Raw genomic sequence first — 20,388 nt, forward strand, 5'->3', positions numbered from 1 at the left:
GAACACGTGGAACATGTGGAACACGTGGAACATGAGGAACACGTGGAACATGAGGAACACGTGGAACACGTGGAACATGTGGAACATGAGGAACACGTGGAACTCGCTGATGGAGCGTGAACACAGAGCAGAACTCTGCAGCCAGAAGAAGAAGGTGAATTTGTTCTTACTTTAATTTGCTGCTTGTTATGTAACATGTGATTCAACTGTTTGAAAATGTTTTAGTTTCGTTTGTCTTCCTGCAGCCGTCAGATCTGATGACTGTTCTCATCCGACTGTGATGAACCCGAGGAACACACACACACACACACTCTAGAGATGTGTGTGTGTGTGTGTGTGTGTGTGCGTGCTGCCCCCTGCTGTCCCCTCACTTACATTATCTCTGAGACTTTAATTTGACTGGATGGAAAATTGCAGAAAAACAAATTAAATCAACTAAAAATTAACATAAATTATAATATTTTGTCCGATAATAAAATGTATATAATTATAAAGACATTGGTTTTAACTGCATGTGTGAGATTACACAGTAAAGCACTGATCTCTCACCACAGACAACACTGACACTTCATGATCAGTTAATGATCTCATTTTATTTCTCATGATTCTGAGTGTGTATTGATTTTGTCCCTTTGACTTTGTCCCGGACACAAACAGCTGAAAGCCTCTTGTGTTGTTTCTCCATAGTGTTTTTTTATTAGTATCATACACAAGCATGTTTCTATTAAAACACATAATATCAACTGAATCAAATCATAATGTACAAACGAGTTCAAAGCGACGTCCGTCTTCGCCGTGTTAAAACCCCACATGTACAAACACGACGACGGGATCCCAAACTGAACCAGAGAAATCCAAACACAGCCGCGGTGAAAACTAGTGACCTGTTAAAAGTGTCGTTGAGCAAGGCACTGCACAACCAGCAGCTCACTTACTGTGTCTCTGGATTAAAAAAACTTTTTCAATTTACTCTTTGTTGAGACACGATTAAACAGAAAAGGAGGAAGAAGAGCAGAGGAGAAGCAGAAACGAGCCGTCGTACCACAGAGAGGAGGGAGGAGGAGAAAGATCGAGCTGCAGTTTGGACGAAGACGTAAGAAAATTGATTTTAGATTAAATATTGTAAAACTGAATTCGCACAAACAAATATATTTGAAATGGATTTAACATCTCTCTGATTTAAATGTATTATTAACATTAATTAACCAGTTAAAATCATCTAACCACTGAGCAGCTGTATCTGCCGAGACGACGTGAGATTCGTCTGTCGTTGCTTCTCGTGTTTGGATTTCGTTGCTGATTCGGTTTTAAAATCCGCGGCCGTGGATTCTCGGGTGATGATCGAATCAAAACAGGACGGTCGTGACACACGTGACATCACATCCTGCAAAGGTTCAGTTCGTACATGCGGGGTCAAAGGTCGTTACTGGATTTTTTTTTTTTCTCCTTAAAAAAAGCAAACAGGTCAAACTTTACATCCCAATGACCATAGTCCAGTGTTTTCATCTGTAAAGCACACGGCTCCTTCTCTGACATCATGTACTTAGAAACATGTAAAAACAGGTTAAAGCACAATATCAATACGTCTGTTTTATTGCACTGTTTTAAGGACATTTCACGTTGTGTTCTTTACGTCTCTATAGGTTAACACTCACTGGATTAAGGCCATTTTACCATAAAGTTGCACCAAAATAACCTTTAACATCGTCCGGTCCCTACAGATATACAATCTCTGCCCTCCGCATGCAAACATAAGAGCTCAGAGCCAATCAGAAGCCAAGGATTTCAAGGTTCACATGTTTGGGACGATGAACCGGGATCCGGTTCAGGGGACACAGAGTCTGAATCCCAACAAACGAGAGACAACATCTCGACTGTCGTGGTTCAGTCTGTCCGTTTGTTTCCTGCTGTGATTCTGGTTATTGTTGTTTTTCTACTTAGAGAAGTTGAATATTCGTCTTTCAGAAAATCACAAGTTTTCACAGGGTGAGTGTGATTCACACAAAGGACTCAATCCCCGCCATTGTGCTGACTTTACCCAGCAACTGCACAGACACGTCAGGCTCCTCCTCACGAGTCGGAGGGGAAACATGAATCTCGCCTTTTATGTTCTACGTCTGAACGAGTCCTTTCATCCTGTCGGGGTCACTGGTCGAGCTGGAGCTAATCCCAGCTGACGTGGCTGAGCGGAGGTCGTCTATGTTCACACGTACGGATGGTTTAGAGTCTCCAGTTAACGTGACCCCAGTCTGCACCGTGGGATTCTAACTGAGAACCTCCTTGCAGCGATGCTAACCACTGCGCCACTGCGCCACCATATGTAGAATCAATGTGCTTCAAACTAGTTTGATGTATCCTGAAGATCTCAGGTCTCGACCGGTAAATAACTTTGTCCCCGTTTCAAACCGCGGTGACTTCCTGTTGGTCATGAAGCTGCACCTTTGAAACTCTCTTGGCAATCTGATCCGCCTGACGGCATCAATAACTAATAATCACTGTGCTGGCTGATCAACGGATCGATAAACTCAGAGTGGCCCTGAACGGAGTCAGGCGACTCTCGGAGAACAGCAGCAGCTCACATCTGGAGCAGCTGGAGAACAAACAGCCGGTTTAAAAGATTCTCGATGTTCTCTGGTGGTCTGCTAAAGAACGGCAGCTGCTCCAGACTATTCACTGAGCTGCTTCAGCTCCTTCGGCTGCTTCAGCTGCTTCAGCTCCTTCAGCTGCTTCAGCTCCTTCAGCTGCTCTGGGTTTTCATTAAGAAAGGAGCAGCTTTCCACTGTCGGGGGGGAAGAGGCCTATCATCACTGATCGCCGTTGTTGTTATTGTTGTGGCACTTTCACAATAAAAGCTACGAAGAGATCGGGCTCAGGAGTTTGATCTCGTGTTGCTGGAAGTTGAGCCTCACATTCTCTGGAGTTTAAAGAAGCTTTGTTGGGATTTTAAAAATGTGATTGTTGGCAGAAGAACCCAGATTCTAGATTCAACTGGTTAGATTAAATCCAGGAAACCCAACGAACAATAACGTGACGTCTGTGACTGGGACAGTTACAACACACCGATACACCCGCACGTGGTTGTTGGTTCCCGACATACGCTCCAAACATCCGATTTACGTGGATGTTGGTTCCTTCAATAAACTAAACAATCGTTTCTATAATCTCAAAAAACAACCACCGGTTTATCTTCCTGTCCTCTGCCGTCGCTCCAGACACAAATCTGTTGAAGCTGAAGCAATTCGTCAGACAACGGAAAAGACGGTCGGCAGAAATTTAACATTTTTATAGAGTTTAGCTGAGGATGAAAATATTTTGTCACATCCTGAATAAAATTGGCGAGGGACGTTTGTAACTGATGTTTCATGAGAGCGCAGGAAGTCTCCCGACGCCAGAATAAGCCACGTTCGGCCCGACAGTGAAAAGAGGAACGAGTGTGTGCGAGCAGAAGCAATCTCCCACGTACACCTGACCGCCTGACCACTCTTAACCTAAATGACCTCGGTAACAGAAAACATACAGACAGGTCATGTTCCCGTCTGTGCTGACGTCTGATTGGCTGCGGACCAGGATGTGTCACAACGTGATGCGACCAATAATGTTACAGCTGAAACAAACGGTGTGAAAAATGAGGATGTGATGTTGATGAGGATCTTTGGACAAAGCTACGTGCTCACGTTTCGAGTCCCAACTTTTAAATCGGGAATCAAGACAATAAAATAAAATCTATTTTTATTAGATGAAAATATTTTTGCCACTTATCAGTATTTTTCTTTACAAATATCTGTTTTGCTTTATTGTGTGTTTAAACACTAAATTGTACTTAATGGGTTTGAATGACTGAATATTTGTTGTTATGATTAAATAGACGACATAAATAAATATAGAAAGAAGTTTTCCTTGCGTAGCATCGATGCAAACTTTGGAATCATAAATCTATCACATCTGGTTTATCACCGATAAACAAACATTATTACAACGGAATCGCTCCCACTTGTGTGCATAATATATGAGAACATTTAAATGTTATATTATATTAATGTCTAATTGTTTTAAACTAATAGTCACAAAAAAATAAAATGTAAACATTGAAGTAAATGGATTTTAAAATAAAGATTTAATTTGTGGCTTTGAATGAGTCTTATCACAACACTGCAGCCTGATCACGTGACACCCCTGGTCCAATCAGCAGACGTCTCAGAGCAGAAACACTGAACTCTGGCTGAGCGTCCAGAGAAAACTCCACAAACAATAAAAAAATAACAATATAAAACAAATAAGAAATAAAAAGCTTATTACAGAGATATGAACAGAAACAATAACAATCTCCTTCTCCAGTTTATGTACCACTTCATTAAATCTGGACAGACCAGCTTATATCACAATAAGAAGATTATTAACATTATTCTCATTATTAATATCTTACAAAACCAAAATCAACAGTGCAATAAAAAGGTTTTTAATCCCTCGCTCAGCAGGAGAGAGAGAAAGACAGCGAGGGGCTGGGCGACGAGGAAAGAGAGGAAGAAGGTAACATCCAAAAATAAGAAAAGGAAGGAAGGAAAGATAGAGGGAGTACAGAGGAGGACAAGCAGTTTACAACAGACAAGGGAGGAAGAGGGGCTTCTAAGGATTATATAAAGGTGAAATAATGGATGGAGAGATGCTGTGGAGGTAGAGAGGGGAAAGTGGAAGGAGAGAGGGAGGGATGAAAATCGATAGAAGTGGAAAAAAAAAAAAGGAGGACAGGAAATGATGACAGCAGATTTGTGGTGATAGGATTAGGAAATGATCAGATCCACAAAACAGGCTCCAGACAACCAAGTGTTTTATGGCCTTTAGAACGAAAAGCAAAATGATTTTTATCAGTTTGTAGTTTTTGGCAGTTATGGTGAAGATCGACAGTTTGATGAGGTTAAAAAATAAAACTGATGGAAGTTGTTGTGTGGATCTGTGACGATGCACTGATACCGCTTCACTGTCACAAACCCATGTGACCTCACTTCTCCTGGTGTTTGCTGGGAATTCTTCGTCCCAGTGACGGTTGGTTGACAAATGTCTGATCAGGAGACAGTCACCAGTTCAGTTTGACCTAATTATTGTTAATACTGTTGTTACCGTGACAACAATGACGCCTCAGAGTTTTCTTCCTCCAGCTTATTGTTCGGAAACGTTAAATATGGAAACACGAGGCGGAGCGACTCATTTCCTCGCTGCCGCAGATTCGGTCCAACATGGACGCCGACCCCGACGCAGTGAACGTTCACATCACGCCGACTGTTTGCGTACACCAGTGCGTTCACGTCTCTTCATTAACATAAACAATTCTGCCGAGGATTTTTTTCTGCTGCGACAATCGTAGAAATTGGCAAAAAGATTTAAAATCATTACACAGTGAAACAGAATAAGACGTGAGGTCGACAGGAGAACTGAGGAAATGCGTTCGTTCAACTAACACATCGACAAAAATGGATGTTGTTCAATTTACTGTAGGAGGCTTAGTTTTTTTTTTCTGACGTGATCCAGCTGCTGAGAAACCGAAACCCAGAGGTATCAATGCATCCAGAGGTGGAGGGGGCGGGGGGGGGTGGGTGGAGGGAGGGTGATAGTGTGGGGTGAGGGAGTACAGATGTTGTTGAGGAGCAGTGGGGTGAGATGGGTGGGGGGGGGGTGGTGGTGATGATCAGGGAGAGGGTGTGTTAGGATCTATGGGCGTGGCCTGTTTTGTAAGGGGCGTGTCTCTGTTCTCAGGAACTCCTCTTAGTCCGGGAGTGTTGGATCAACCACTGGAGGGTGATGTCTGCAGAGAGAGAGGTGTGACGTCAGCAGAGTGTGTGTGTGTGTGTGTGTGTGTGTGTGTGTGTGCGTGTCATACCGATGTTGTCCTTTTCCTTGCAGGAGATGGAGTAGCAGCAGATCTCTCTGTCCTGGATGGCCGACAGGTTCCTGATTAGATAAATAAAATAAAAATGTCAGAAAATGAAACTATAATAAAATAGAATCAAACACAGTGAGTTGACTTACATCTTCTCTATGAGCTCTTTCTCATCCAGAGCTCCTGGTATGTCTCTCTTATTGCCCAGAACCAGAACCTGCAGACACACACACACACAGAGAACACATCAGATAAAATCACAGGAGTCAGGTCAGTCGGTTTCTGTCAGTTCTGGTCGGTTCTGTCTGTCTCGTAGGTTCTGGTTCTTACAGGAATTCCCTGCAGCTGCGGTTTGTCCAGCAGGTTGTGGAGTTCGTTCTTGGAGGCTTCGATTTTCTCTGGATCTGCTGCGTCGACCATGTAACTGAAAACCGAAAGAAAAGGAAAAAAAAAATCACTTAACATCTGTTATTTCACTCAAAGTGTCTCGATCGCCACAACGAGTTTTACAACCACAACCTCAACCTCGCTGTTTCTTCCATTATTAAACTGATTTATTGTCACAACCTCATCAGTTAACGTCCCTGAATTTTTAATGTTTACACAGTTTACAAATCTCTGAATCCTGTTGTGTCCTAAAATGTGGCACAAACTCTCAGCCTCACTTTCACTTCATCCAAACTGTGCTTTCAGAAAAGTCGCAGCTCTCCAGTCCACGTCTCACCAACACAACTGGGTCAATACAACACGAGACCCGAGGACACTTTCAACTCAGGGCTTTTTTATTTCTTCATCTCTTTCTCTCTGGGGTTACTGTTGAGTTTGGACCGGGCAGTGACGTCCTAGTGGCTCATTTAAGTGACAGCTACCGCAGGTTAGGAAACCGGGACTTACACGATAGCGCTGACTCCTCGGCAGTAACGCTCCCACATGCTCCTGAAGCGAGGCTGGCCGCCGATATCCCACAACTACAAACACAGACAGAGCAGCTCGGTTACAGACAACATGTTCAAACACACATTGGTTTCATTTCTGCTTTTTTTATTTCAAAAGACAACAACAAGATGAATTCTTTCTCTTTGAGTGTGAATTTGAGTATTTTGATTTAAATGTTTATCTCATGGGTTCATTTTTTATTCTTTTACTGGATGAAAAGAACTTAAATCCAAGAATCAATGATTTAGGCAGAATCCTAAATGTCACTCACACATACACTGGACTACACAGTTCCTCCGTATTTTCTCTGGAGGAGGAGCGAGTGTGAAGGAAAATGTCCGAGTGAGACAAATCAATACATTCAGAAGCAGGGAGTTGAAACTACCAACCTTGATGGTGACGTTGCCTTTAGTGATCTTCCTCATGTTGAATCCAACTGTGGGAATCATGTCTTCACTAAACTGCCCCGACTGAAACACACAAACACACAAAACACATTACACACGTTACCTAGGAATATACACAACTGCTGATGATGCTGGATGACATCGTTAGAACTTATAATTATATCTAAATGTGAATTAAAGACTCTTAAAAACCACTGCACACCCGCAGTCCTCCCACGCAGGTGTTTCATTAGACCTCATTCACACTCCTTTTAATTTTGCAGCACCCGTTTGACCCGTGATCATTTTAATTGGTACTTTTCTCACAGTGAGAAGCAGCCAGACTTCTCACTAAATCTACTAAAAGACTGACTTTAGCTTCTCCTTATTACCTTCCTGTAAATTTTACTATTGATCTTTAGACTGACTGCTGACTTTTGAGGCCCATCCTGGACTTGCACCCTGGAACATTCAGACCTCCTGACACCATCTGTAATAACCTGAGGTCTTCAGTGACGACCCCCACAGTCCTGAGGACCTGAGGCAACTGGACCGTTTTGTTTCAGGGCTCACACTGTTCGGATCCATCTCCCCGAGGAGATCCGTCTGGAAAACTCCTTCTGTTTTAAATCTCTCCTTCTTAGACGTGGGCTTTCTTCTAGTTCTGATTTTACAAACTGTTCACTAACCATTTACTAATGTTTTACTTTGTCTTGTTTCTCGTCAGGAACATTCTTTATTTTTGTATTTGTGCTCCATTACTGTGCGATCTTGGAATGACTTGTTGTGTTTTACCTAAAGTACCTCACTGTGCTTTACATTTAAGATTCTATTATTATTATAATTATTATTAACAACCTGACCAGTCATATAACGTCAGTCAACACATTTGTGTGGTGTTCATACAGAATATAAATCTCAACAGATGAAGGGTGGGGGGGGGCATGACAGGGAGGAAAGGTCACTGTGACAGCCGCATCGGGTTGGGGGGGGATCGACCCTGTGACTCTGGCCCACACCTCCTAACAAGCACCAGGACGAGAGGAGACATCCGGTCTCAAATCTGCTTTTTTTTTTATCCCCTTTTCACTAAAAACCATGAACATCCCGGGTGGAGGTCAGACACCTTCCCCCCGGTGCAGATGTGACAACAGCTGGGCGGAGTGACCGACACATTAACAGCTGATCGTCAGTGACCGCAGAGAAACTCCCGCAGACTTTAACAAACCGCAGGTGAAGTCACGCGCGTGTAGAAACACGCAGCGGCTGACGAGCAGGTAGCTGACCTCACCTCCGCGGGATAACAATAGATGGAGCAGGATGCTAACTGGAGGACCGTCTGGCGTTAGCACATCTGTTAGCGGCTGCACTAGCCTCGGACTCACCGCTATCACGTTGACGAAGGTGGTCTTGCCGGAGTACTGCAGCCCCACCAGGGTCAGCTCCATCTCCTCCTTCCAGAACAGCGCCTTGAACCAGTCCAGCAGTTTGTTGATGAGCGCTATCATCTTGGTCGCCTGACGCTAACGCTAATGCTAATACGAGCTGCTGCTGCTGCTACGGCTAGGTGGATATGCTAGCGAGCTAGCTGGCTAACGCCCCGGCAGTCCTTCGAGACGCTGACCGTCGCTGACACACCCGCGGACGGGGCCGGGAAACCGGACAACAGCGACCGTGTTGGTGTGAGCCGCGGCGGAGGTTCGATGCCGCGGTGTTTTCAGGTTTAATGTCCGCCGTGAGTTTTCAGGGATGTTTACTAGCGACGCCTTTCACCACGGAGCCGTCAACAGCGGAAACCACTCACAGCACATCCGGCGCAGCCCTTTAAAAATAAATCTCCATTTTACACCGGTTGCTTTAAGTATAACGTCAAGTAAAGACAATATGTCGACAATATATTTAAGTACAATTGACAATAATCGTTAAATCCGTCATTTAGGGGTTTTGTTCATTCTCCGTTTCCTTTGTTATCGGTCGTGTTTTGGGGTTTGGTTGAAAGTGACAGCTCCACTTCCTGTTTGGGTGGGGCTGATAAATGAGGAAGAAGAGAAGAAGAAACAAGAGGAGAAAAAACTCCCGTGTGTCTGAAACACTGCCCCCTGCTGGAGACACAAGCTACTCATCACTGATTCTTTACATACCCTCATTACTTCACAGCTTTACTTCCTATAGTACATTTATTTAAACGTTTCTAAAAACACTGAGTCAAAGATCATAAATTTATATTTTATTTGATTTCATATAAACACTGTAAAGGACATTTTGTGTTTTTTTCAACTTGGTTCTTTAAGTTCCGGAATCATGGTTCAGTTCTGGTTCTCGGTTCTGAATGAGTTCTGTTGATTTTCAGTCTCAGTTCCTGTTTGTTTCCTGTGATTCTGCTGGTTCTTTAACTCTCTGTCCTTAACTTAACGGCCTCAGGTCTTTGGATTCTGCTGCTGGTGTTGTGTCTTGTTTCCATGAGTTTGGTTCTGAGGTCTCCTGGGTTCCGTCCGGAGCGCAGAGGTTCTGTGTGGCATCAGTTCCTCTCGTGTCGTGTGTTGTCCAGATGGAGGTTGCGTAGCTTTATGCTGACGCTGTCCTCTGGGTTCAGCTGGTTCTGATTCTGCTCCTGAAGAAAAAAAATGTCTTTTTAAAGTTGTTGAAGTCACAAATTACGTCATCGGTCGTCGTCCATCTTCAGTTCACATTAATTCAGATATTAAACTTTTCTCACGACCAGTTCTCAAGTCACTGAAATGATCTAATGTGTGTTGGTCTGGTACCTGGTCCAGCTGTAGTTTGGAGCTGTACTGGGCCAGAGTGTAGTACAGGAACTGGTACTGCTCGGTGGTTTGGATCATCCCGCCCCTGCAGGTCAGACATGTTAACTCACAGGTCGAAACATGACGACAGAGAACGAGAGATTCAATCTTTTTTTTTTCACCAACCTGTCGAGTCGAAGCTGACAAACCGTCTCCAGGATGTCAACCTGACCAGTTTCTCTGAGCTGCTGACAACTGATGCTGCTCGCTATGAAACAACCTGTCCTGCCGATACCTGCACTGAGAGGAGAGGAAGAGGAGGAAGAGGAGGAGGTGGACGAGAGAGAGGTTTGGTTTTTCAAAAGACCCATTTCAAGGAGAAATCCAGATCCTCTCTACAGGACAAAAACTGAATCAAGTTAATGGATGACTGTAAACCCTCCTCCAACAGCCCATGTTGGACTGCAGGCCTGAATGTTCTCCATCATCTGATGACATGTATGTTCTACCCTCTAACGGACCTTCAGCAGTTCCTCCAGAACCGGCACCTGTTCCACTCTGAACAGAATATATGCTGTAGGACTGCTGATCGTTTGTGCATCTTGTGCAGGGAACTCCAATTTCAGACACGAATTCCGGAGAATGTCCGCAGAATTGTGTCAGGACTTTCTCTGGAGTCACACATGTGCAGCACAGCAGGAGATTCTCCGCTCTGATGCTTTCACAACAACAATCACAGTGTTCAGGTGAGAGGCGGAGCCGCAGACAGGGGCAGGAAGAAACGTATCTGCTGCAGAGGTCGTGGGTTTCTTCTCTGAACGTACAACACGGGAACCAACCAACCTGCAGTGGACGATGATTGGTCCAGGGCCGGGGACGGAGTCTGTGATTGGCTGGGAGCTGGGCGGTAGGAGGGACCTGCTGTACGACTCCACCTCCTCCACCAGCCCCAACACAGGAGCGGTGCATTGTGGGATGTGGTGGTCGGGCCAAGAAGTGAACCAGTAGTGTCTGACAGTACGACACTCTGAAGATAACTGTGCACACAACACACACACACACACACACACACACACACACACACATGTTAAGGTCTTTTAATCCAGTTTGAAGTCACATTTTTACGATCCACCTTTTAGGTCTTGCTGGTTTTTAACTCATAAAATATTTGAAGCAGACGTCTGGATCTTAAGTTCTCAGAGAAACCAGCTGAGCAAACGTTAGCGTTAGTTTTGGAGAAACAGATAAAAACTGATAAAAAAAAAACCTCCAACACTGAAGGAACCCAAACCAGGAGAAGACTACAACTCCCATCACCCCTCACTGCTTCATCACATCAACAGACTGTCTGTAGTTGTACAGGTGATTTGTAGTGTTTGTCGTGTACCTGGATCTCCATGTCGGTGATCGTGAACCCATCTTTCTCTTGGCTGTCTTTCACTCTGAGGACGAATCTGCCGAATTGACTCTTCTTTCCCTCGTCTTCATCCTCTTCCCTCTGCTCCTCCTCATTTCCATCGACCCTCTTCACCCTCGTCGACGTCGTGTCCCTCGGCTGAGGCCAGTACAGCTCGCATTTCTGGCTCAAACGCACAGATGCATGTTTAAGGACAAAACCACTGAGGGACCAAAGTTTTGCTTTGTAATTATCTGTCTCAAAGCTGAACTCGTGTCCAGTACTGGACTTAATGTACTTTGTTACTTTCCACCACTTTTCCACGATGGGAGGACGGAGGAGTCCCATCTCCTCACCTCGTTGTTCTCCTTGAGTCTGGTGATCATGACAATGATGCTGCTCCTCTCCTGCCACACCATGTCCCAGAAGTCCCCCACAGTGTGCACCATCGGCCCCTGGGTGGCGATGTAGGCCCTCGGGGCTCCGTTGTAACCCTGCAGCACAGAGAGAGGTGAGTTACTGCGGTGACACCTCAACATGTGGAAACTGTGTGGAAGTGATGAAACGCCACGGAGGTTTCAATTTGTAAACTGTGACATGAAACAATTTCATTGAATCAAAAAAACAAATATTGAATAAAACACAGAAGTCCTTCATGTTCCGTCTGAACCCTCACGGCTTCTTTGAGCCCATGTGACAGGAAGTGAACGACTCAGACTCAACGACAACAACAATTAATCTACGTTTTTATACTTGGTAACGCATGTCGTGTGTTTGTAGCTTCTTAATGTGTGAAGTAAACAGTGTGTGTCATTTCACTGCAACACAAACACACACAGCTGAGGCTGCAGAGTGTGAGGGATGCGTGGGCTGGTGGAGCGGGGGTGAGATCAGGACGAGTCACTTCCTCCCTCACTTCCTGTGGTTTTCCTGGTTGTCAGACGCCTACGCTGACAAAACCGATGGCTCATGATTCAGTTTCTGTCTGTTTTGCTGTGAAACACACACACACACAACCACAAACACACACAGACACACACAAACACCAAGACGGGAAGACCGACGCCCACACACTGAGGGACACTTTCGAACTCTAACATCTTTTTTTTTTTTTTTTTTTACTGTTGTTTGTATAAATATGGTGAAACGTTAAAATCCATATGAAAACATTTATTATTGACTGAATGTCGCATCTGTCAACGTCTGTGTCTCCAAATCCAAACTGTCCGGATGCTTCAGATCTCCAGGATTGTTTTTTTTTTCTCCTCGGGGATCCCACAGGGTTCTGTACTCGATCCCTTCCTCTTCTCTTGGACCTCCCGTGGTCTGGTGGTTTTTCTTATCGCTGCTAAACAGATGACTTCTATCAGATGACCTCAGTATCTGAGGGCTCGATTTGACTGATCTCAGTTCGTGGTCTAAAGCAGTGGCTAAAAATGAAAGACTCTCGTCTCTGGATCTCTGACATGAGAACTCGTCTTCTTCTGGCTCTTTGATATTTATTTCATGAATGAACTGAAAACTGCACCTCCTGCCTCATGAGTCAGGAGGTGTAGTTTTGTGAAAACTGTTCAACCATATACATTTCCTCCAACATGGTTTAGAAAGCTGCGGGGTAACTTGACTCAACATGAAATATCGTTGGACTCTGACCCTGATGTAGTTGGCGTTGATGTAGCGGTCTGGTCCTGCCTCGTCCTCTGAGCTCCTCAGAATCACCCGACTCTCAGGATCTAAAGAGTCGACAACAAACGACAGTGATGAACGTGTAGAAGCAGCGTTTTCACTGAAGACGGGAGGACAGGCGGGACACTGACTGGGGAGGATGGTCTTGTATCTGTCCTTCATCGTGTGTCCTGGAACGTCGAGCTCTGCGGCCTTCACAAAGTTCGGAGGGATCTTCTGTGGAGGAGACAGGGACGAGCTGGACGTTAAAACAAACGCCCCTCGTGTCGTGCTCGGTTCAGATGCAGAAGTTATCGTGAACTTTTTAAACTGTTCAAACTCAGTGACCGCGTCTCGACCGTTACCTGGTACTCGGCGTTCAGTGTGTCTGTGTCAGCGGCCGCTTGCTGCAGGAGGGCGTGTATGAGCGGTCGGGAGGAGGTGTGAAGCAGCTGAAGCCACACCTCCTTTGGGGTGGAGACAGAGCACAAAGGCTCCTCCCCAAGCGTGCTTACATTAAGTAGCAGCGACAGATTGGAGCCCCGCCTACAAAACACAAAGACGTTTCGAGAACATTTGAATATTTTAGAACTTTTGGAATGTGAGTAAAAGTAACGGAGATTTGTCATTTGTTGTTTTAGAAAGTAATACGAAAGAAATTATGACATTTAGTAATTTTGAACTTTGTTTCAATAGAAATGTTACGATATTTTCAAAAACTTTGTTAAGCGTGTGTGCGTGCGCATGGTTGACACCGACCTCTCTTGCAGGCGGCCCGAGGCCTTGCCAGGGGTTGTGGTCATTGGTGGGGGTGTGATCGGTTCCTCGGGGGGAGGGGAGGCTGCGTGAACTGCCGACATACTCACGGCGTGTTTGTGTGTATTCGTCTCAGGTGTTGGTCACATCACCGAGCTGTCGAAGAGAGACACAGAAACATCATTAAACTTTTCAGTCGACAACAGGAAACGTACATTTTACACAGTGTAAACTGCTGCAGCCACAAAAACACACACAAAAAAGAGAAACTGAAAAAGACAGAGGAAACTGTGAAGAGCAACGATCGCGACTCTGAGTCGCTGATCTGTTTTACATTGACTCAAATTTGTTGCTTCATCGCTAGAAACTCTGAAAGAAGTGAAAAAGTCCCACGTCCATCACGTCACAGTATAAAAACAGGATGTTTGGTCATTAACAAGCTTCTGTACAAATGAAAACGTTACGTTCAGGCTCCTCGTGTTTCTTCAGGCAGCTGTTTGAAGTGACGAGTAAATAAATGATGAGATGACGGGTGTGTGTGTGTGTGTGTGTGTGTGTGTGATTCAGTGTGTTTCCGCAACAGTTTGGACCTGAAACGTTTCAGTGTCTCCATCGGAAGAGAGTTTCCTCATATGAGTAAGTCACTACACACACACACACGCACACGGTCGTACCTACATGACTTCAGAGGACATTACATTAATTTCCTGTAGATTTACTCGTTGACCAAAGTTATGATTAATCAACCTTAACCTAACTCTACACACACACACACACACACACACACACACACACACACACACACACACACACACACACAAAGATGTTTGTCAAATAATCAGATTACTAATGAAACACAATGACTGATCTGTTTCCTTCTTGTGAAACATCAACGGCTCCGATGACACAAGTAACGTTCGTGCACATTTAGTCAGTGAATGAACAGTTCCTATATTAATGCCCCCCCCCCCCTCGGTTAACTTCTGTCCAATGTTAGACTCATATCAGGTTTTCATCACGATCATCACAAACAAAATAATTCACAATGACAATACCACGATATTAACACAAGTACAATTTTAATAAAATAGTTTATTGTGTATTCTGTTGTTGTTTTTTTCAACAAAATAGAAAATTTAATTTAACACAGTACAAACATGACAAAAACATATGTTTATGTTCACGATATTATCATATATGTGTTTTTAACAACGACACGTGGACGGATCCTCTGTGTTCCGACTGTACGATACGCCCGTCCTCCTCTTGTGAACACAATATCTCAAGAATGCATTGAGGGAGTTTCTTCAAATTTACTACAAATATTCACTTGGACTCAAAAATGAACTGATAAGAATTTGGAGGTCAAAGGTCACTGTCACCTTCCAATTTGTTTTAACCTTTAACCACGTTAAGAACACCTCGAGAACCCTTTTAAATTTGGTACATGAAGTTTTAACTTTTTGGAATTTCTTTACATTCTGACGAGTTGTTACTCGAACCCAAAGATGAACTGATTAGAACTCAGTGCTTTTAGGTCAAAGGTCAAACGGTCACAGTGATCTCATTTGAGCCTGGGAATAAAATACATGTTGATGAAACTGCTCTGTGAGAGGAGGCAAATGACCACAGGGCGGTAATTCTAGGTTACAACATGCTTTAGGTCAGATTAGACAAATAAGATCCATCACAGAAGTTTTGTTTTAAAAGAATAAAGTTTCAACAACATGTTTTTTAAAGGTTCTGATAAATGCTGATCGTTCTTACCAGGTGATCTGCTGCTTCTCCATCTCAGCAACACCGCTCATCTAACTAACTGATTAACCAACGACCCAGCCGACTACCTGAGCAGGTAACTAACTAACTAACTCACTGACTAACTAGACAACCTAGTAAGAAACTCAAAGTGTGAGTTCTCTGTGTTTCTCTTCTCTTCAAAAGAAATAAATGACAAATCAGGGGCAAGAAGCAACAAGTGAACAGAGAGAGAGAGAGAGAGAGAGAGAGAGAGAGAGAGAGAGAGAGAGAGAGAGAGAGAGAGAAAGTAAAAGTGAAGGATAGAACAACAGTTCACGAGGTGGAGGAGAGAGAGAAGCAGCAGGAATAGACATGTCCTGTTTTTCTGGTCGTTGTTTCCACGAATTCAAAGTCTTCAGGTAGAGGGAAAGAAAACAGAGAAAATGAGTCAGATAGCGAATGAAATGATGGAGGGATGATAAAAGACAGGAAGAGATGCTCCAGGCGTTGATTATTAGCACACCGAGAGCAGCTGCTCATGAATCATTCATGTCAGATCGAACAGCCGCAGCACAGGAACATGGAAAACACACCTTCACTCAACGAGAACACAGACGTGATCACGATCGTCTCCGAAAAAATCTACGTCTAAACTTCACGTTGTTTCTCTCCAACGTAAAATTCTGTTTTTGACTTTGTTTCATAAAAAACTGTTCAAACCAACACGGAGGCGCTATCTCTGTTTACTGTATATAAAAATAATTAGTGACTGTATATAAAGATAATTAGTGACTGTATATAAAGATGATTAATGTCTGTATATAAAGATAATTAGTGACTGTATATAAAGATAATTAGTGACTGTATATAAAGATAATTAGTGTCTGTATATAAAGATGATTAATGTCTGTATATAAAGATAATTAGTGACTGTATATAAAGATAATTAGTGACTGTATATAAAGATAATTAGTGTCTGTATATAAAGATAATTAGTGACTGTATATAAAGATAATTAGTGTCTGTATATAAAGATGATTAATGTCTGTATATAAAGATAATTAGTGACTGTATGTAAAGATGATTAATGTCTGTATATAAAGATAATCAGTGACTGTATATAAAGATGATTAATGTCTGTATATAAAGATAATTAGTGACTGTATATAAAGATAATTAGTGTCTGTATATAAAGATGATTAATGTCTGTATATAAAGATTATTAGTGACTGTATATAAAGATAATTAGTGACTGTATATAAAGATGATTAATGTCTGTATATAAAGATAATCAGTGAATGTATATAAAGATGATCATTGATTGTATATAAAGATAATTAGTGTCTGTATATAAAGATAAATAGTGTCTGTATATAAAGATAAATAGTGTCTGTATATAAAGATAATCATTGATTGTATATAAAGATAATTAGTGTCTATGTATAAAGATAATCAGTGACTGTATATAAAGATGATCAGTGTCTGTATATAAAGATGATCAGTGTCTGTATATAAAGATAATTAGTGACTGTATATAAAGATGATCAGTGTCTGTATATAAAGATAATTAGTGACTGTATATAAAGATGATCAGTGACTGTATATAAAGATAATTAGTGTCTGTATATAAAGATGATCAGTGTCTGTATATAAAGATGATCAGTGACTGTATATAAAGATGATCAGTGTCTGTATATAAAGATAATTAGTGACTGTATATAAAGATGATCAGTGACTGTATATAAAGATAATTAGTGTCTGTATATAAAGATGATCAGTGTCTGTATATAAAGATGATCAGTGACTGTATATAAAGATGATTACTGACTGTATATAAAGATAATTAGTGACTGTATATAAAGATAAATAGTGACTGTATATAAAGACGATCACTGATTGTATATAAAGATAATCAGTGACTGTATATAAAGATAGTGACTGTATATAAAGATAAATAGTGTCTGTATATAAAGACGATCACTGATTGTATATAAAGATAATCAGTGACTGTATATAAAGATAAATAGTGTCTGTATATAAAGACGATCACTGATTGTATATAAAGATAATCAGTGACTGTATATAAAGATGATCAGTGACTGTATATAAAGATAATCAGTGACTGTATATAAACATAAATAGTGTCTGTATATAAAGATAGTAGTGACTGTATATAAAGGTAATTACTGACTGTATATAAAAACCTGTTTCCCTGAACGATTAATTGTATTTGTCAGAATAATGCAGAAATAATAAGATAATAAAATAAAACACTCGATGTAATGAATTCATCAGATCAAAACATTTTGCATCAACAGACAGTTTCTTCCTTTGACATTTGAATCTAACACGATATTTTCATTGTCCTTATAAATTACAATGTTGATTTCATTCAAGTATTTCTTCTGTGGCTTGAATGGTTTTTTTTTTTACAGTGTAGATGACAAGTAAGAAACTGACAGCTGAGTACAAGTATCTCCAAACTGTCCTGAAGTATATGAATAAAACTGATATTATAAAATACCATTAATAAAATAAAACACAGTGATGAATAGAAGATAATCTTTACAATAAAACTAGAAACTTTAAATTCAAAATATTCAAATGATGGTCACTCTCAGTGTGTGTGTGTGTGCGTGTGTGTGTGTGTGTGTGTGTGTGTGTGTGTGTGTGTGTGTTCACCTGTTCATTCACAGTTATTCTTCAGGTCACCAAGTTTTCATCACCTCCTCTTCCTCACTCTCTCGTCTTCTCCTCTGTCCTCGTCTTTGTCTCTTCCTTATTTTCTCTCATCTGTTGCTGTTGTTCTCTGTCGTTCTGTCTTCACTTCTACCTTCTCTGCCACTTCCTTTTCTGCACCCGCCCACTCTCTCATTATCACACACACACACACACGCACACACACACACACACACACACACACACACACTCACACACACACACACACACACACACACACACACTTGCATATAAAACCACTTTCTATTCCCCCTATCCAAGGTTATGGGTCCCCTCTAGACTGCACGCCATGGGCTTCACTTTTGTGTATCTGTGTATTTTGTGTGTGTGTGTGTGTGTCTGTGTGTGTGTGTGTGAAGCCATCAGCACTGTTTCTCTGTGGGGTCCTATAAACTGATTCTACATGTCTTTTTCTCTCCGGCTGTCAGATGAACAGCAGCAGGATACGATCCCATCGAGACGCAGTCGACGTGGCGAACCTGCGAGCGTTATTAGCAGTCACCATAGAAATAGAATTAACCGGAGAGACACCGTGGTTCACCACAGATCTGCTGCTCTGAGTCAGACGAGAATCACACTGCAGGGGTCACGATGATCGTTCAGAGCCGTCACGTAGTTTCATTTGTGTGCCTTCTAAAAACCTGATTAAAACTGCTGCTGGTGTTCGGGCCTGTTGTTCCGCCATGTTGCTGTTCTTTATTATTGTGTTCGTCTGATCCTGAACTCGTCGCTCATGCTCACATGAGGTTAAACTCAAGTTCTTCACTGTGAACGATAAGCAGCATCCGAAGACCGTTTGTGAAAACAGATGTAAACTTGCTGAAATGCCTAAAACTGTCTTCTATGTAATGACCAGCAGGGGGCGACTCCTCTGGTAGTTTCTATAGAAGTCGATAGACAATGACTCCTCTGGTAGTTTCTATAGAAAGTGTCTCCTCTGGTAGTTTCTATAGAAAATGACTCCTCTGGTAGTTTCTATAGAAAGTGACTCCTCTGGTAGTTTCTATAGAAAGTGACTCCTCTGGTAGTTTCTATAGACAATGACTCCTCTGGTAGTTTCTATAGAAAGTGACTCCTCTGGTAGTTTCTATAGAAAGTGTCTCCTCTGGTAGTTTCTATAGAAGTGTCTCCTCTGGTAGTTTCTATAGAAAGTGTCTCCTCTGGTAGTTTCTATAGAAAGTGACTCCTCTGGTAGTTTCTATAGACAATGACTCCTCTGGTAGTTTCTATAGAAAGTGACTCCTCTGGTAGTTTCTATAGAAAGTGTCTCCTCTGGTAGTTTCTATAGAAGTGTCTCCTCTGGTAGTTTCTATAGAAAGTGTCTCCTCTGGTAGTTTCTATAGAAGTGTCTCCTCTGGTAGTTTCTATAGAAAGTGTCTCCTCTGGTAGTTTCTATAGAAAGTGACTCCTCTGGTAGTTTCTATAGACAATGACTCCTCTGGTAGTTTCTATAGAAAGTGACTCCTCTGGTAGTTTCTATAGAAAGTGTCTCCTCTGGTAGTTTCTATAGAAGTGTCTCCTCTGGTAGTTTCTATAGAAGTGTCTCCTCTGGTAGTTTCTATAGAAAGTGTCTCCTCTTCTCACTGTATATCGTCAGTAAACATTGTCCTCAGGAGTCTCAGTCTCTCGTTTCAAGTCGTCTTCACATCTCATCTCTTTCATGAAGTTTCTGTATTTTAATAATTCAGCCTCGTGTTTCTGTAACTTCTTTATAAGTTGTTCTTTTTATTGCCTCTCGTCTTTTGCCTGTGGTGATTTTCTGAGCGTTGTACGATTATAGCTGCTGAACGTCTTCAATGGTTTTAACTTAAATGTCTACAAACCAAATTTCCCTCCTGAACGATGAAGGCACAATGACTGAGTGAACGAGACCCGAGTGTCGGAGCCAACTCCGGCAGACGCAGCGTTGTTGACTTCACTGTCCCCCTGTGAAGCTTTCTCATTAGTTTCTATGGTAATTCAGCAGCGGGAGGGGGGGGGGGGGAAACGAGTCACTGCTGTGAAACAAACCGAACATCCACAACTGTCGACCGTGTAATAAAAGGGACAAGGAGTGAAATGGAGAGATGAACGTGGGGGCTCAGAAAAGAGGAGGAGGGGTTCGAGGGTCAGGAACAGATGGGAAGTTGGAGCAGAATGAGTTTAGAGAAAGATTTG

At 42.4% G+C, this 20,388-nt stretch overlaps 2 protein-coding genes and 1 long non-coding RNA gene across 8 annotated transcripts in view; 1 reads left to right on the plus strand and 2 right to left on the minus strand.

The window, feature by feature from the left end:
• LOC138410610 (uncharacterized) overlaps positions 1-2,835 on the plus strand; it is a 3,355-nt gene extending 520 nt beyond the window's left edge. The window contains exon 2 of the long non-coding RNA XR_011243311.1: positions 1-2,835. This exon is cut by the window's left edge and continues 48 nt beyond it. This is a non-coding gene — a long non-coding RNA (uncharacterized lncRNA).
• Positions 672-9,048, minus strand: LOC109644757 (ADP-ribosylation factor-like protein 8A). The gene is made up of 7 exons (XM_020110203.2): positions 8,580-9,048; positions 7,198-7,278; positions 6,767-6,840; positions 6,203-6,296; positions 6,022-6,089; positions 5,873-5,943; positions 672-5,797 (listed from the first exon to the last, which is right to left on the minus strand). The coding sequence occupies exons 1-7, from the start codon at positions 8,700-8,702 to the stop codon at positions 5,745-5,747; spliced, it is 564 nt and encodes a 187-aa protein (XP_019965762.1). The 5' UTR covers positions 8,703-9,048; the 3' UTR covers positions 672-5,744.
• A 358-nt stretch (positions 9,049-9,406) lies between these two features.
• On the minus strand, positions 9,407-18,354 carry LOC109644756 (tyrosine-protein phosphatase non-receptor type 7-like). 6 transcript variants are annotated; one of them, XR_011243309.1, is made up of 11 exons: positions 18,175-18,354; positions 13,759-13,911; positions 13,365-13,545; positions 13,152-13,236; positions 12,988-13,067; positions 11,691-11,828; positions 11,326-11,517; positions 10,782-10,975; positions 10,125-10,233; positions 9,960-10,044; positions 9,407-9,805 (listed from the first exon to the last, which is right to left on the minus strand). XR_011243309.1 is itself a non-coding variant. In XM_069527463.1 (11 exons), exons 2-11 carry the CDS (start codon positions 13,857-13,859, stop codon positions 9,713-9,715), a joined length of 1,263 nt encoding a protein of 420 aa, XP_069383564.1. In that variant the 5' UTR covers positions 13,860-13,911; positions 18,175-18,354; the 3' UTR covers positions 9,407-9,712. The 6 variants fall into 6 exon arrangements, 4 of the variants coding, with proteins under 4 accessions (XP_069383564.1, XP_069383565.1, XP_069383566.1 ...); XR_011243310.1 differs by lacking the exon at positions 18,175-18,354 and adding an exon at positions 15,523-16,011; XM_069527463.1 differs by having other exon boundaries at positions 10,125-10,238.
• Between the last annotated feature and the right edge of the window lie 2,034 nt (positions 18,355-20,388).

Source organism: Paralichthys olivaceus, chromosome 6, assembly GCF_024713975.1.
Source record: "Paralichthys olivaceus isolate ysfri-2021 chromosome 6, ASM2471397v2, whole genome shotgun sequence".
Classification (NCBI taxonomy): Eukaryota; Metazoa; Chordata; class Actinopteri; order Pleuronectiformes; family Paralichthyidae; genus Paralichthys; species Paralichthys olivaceus.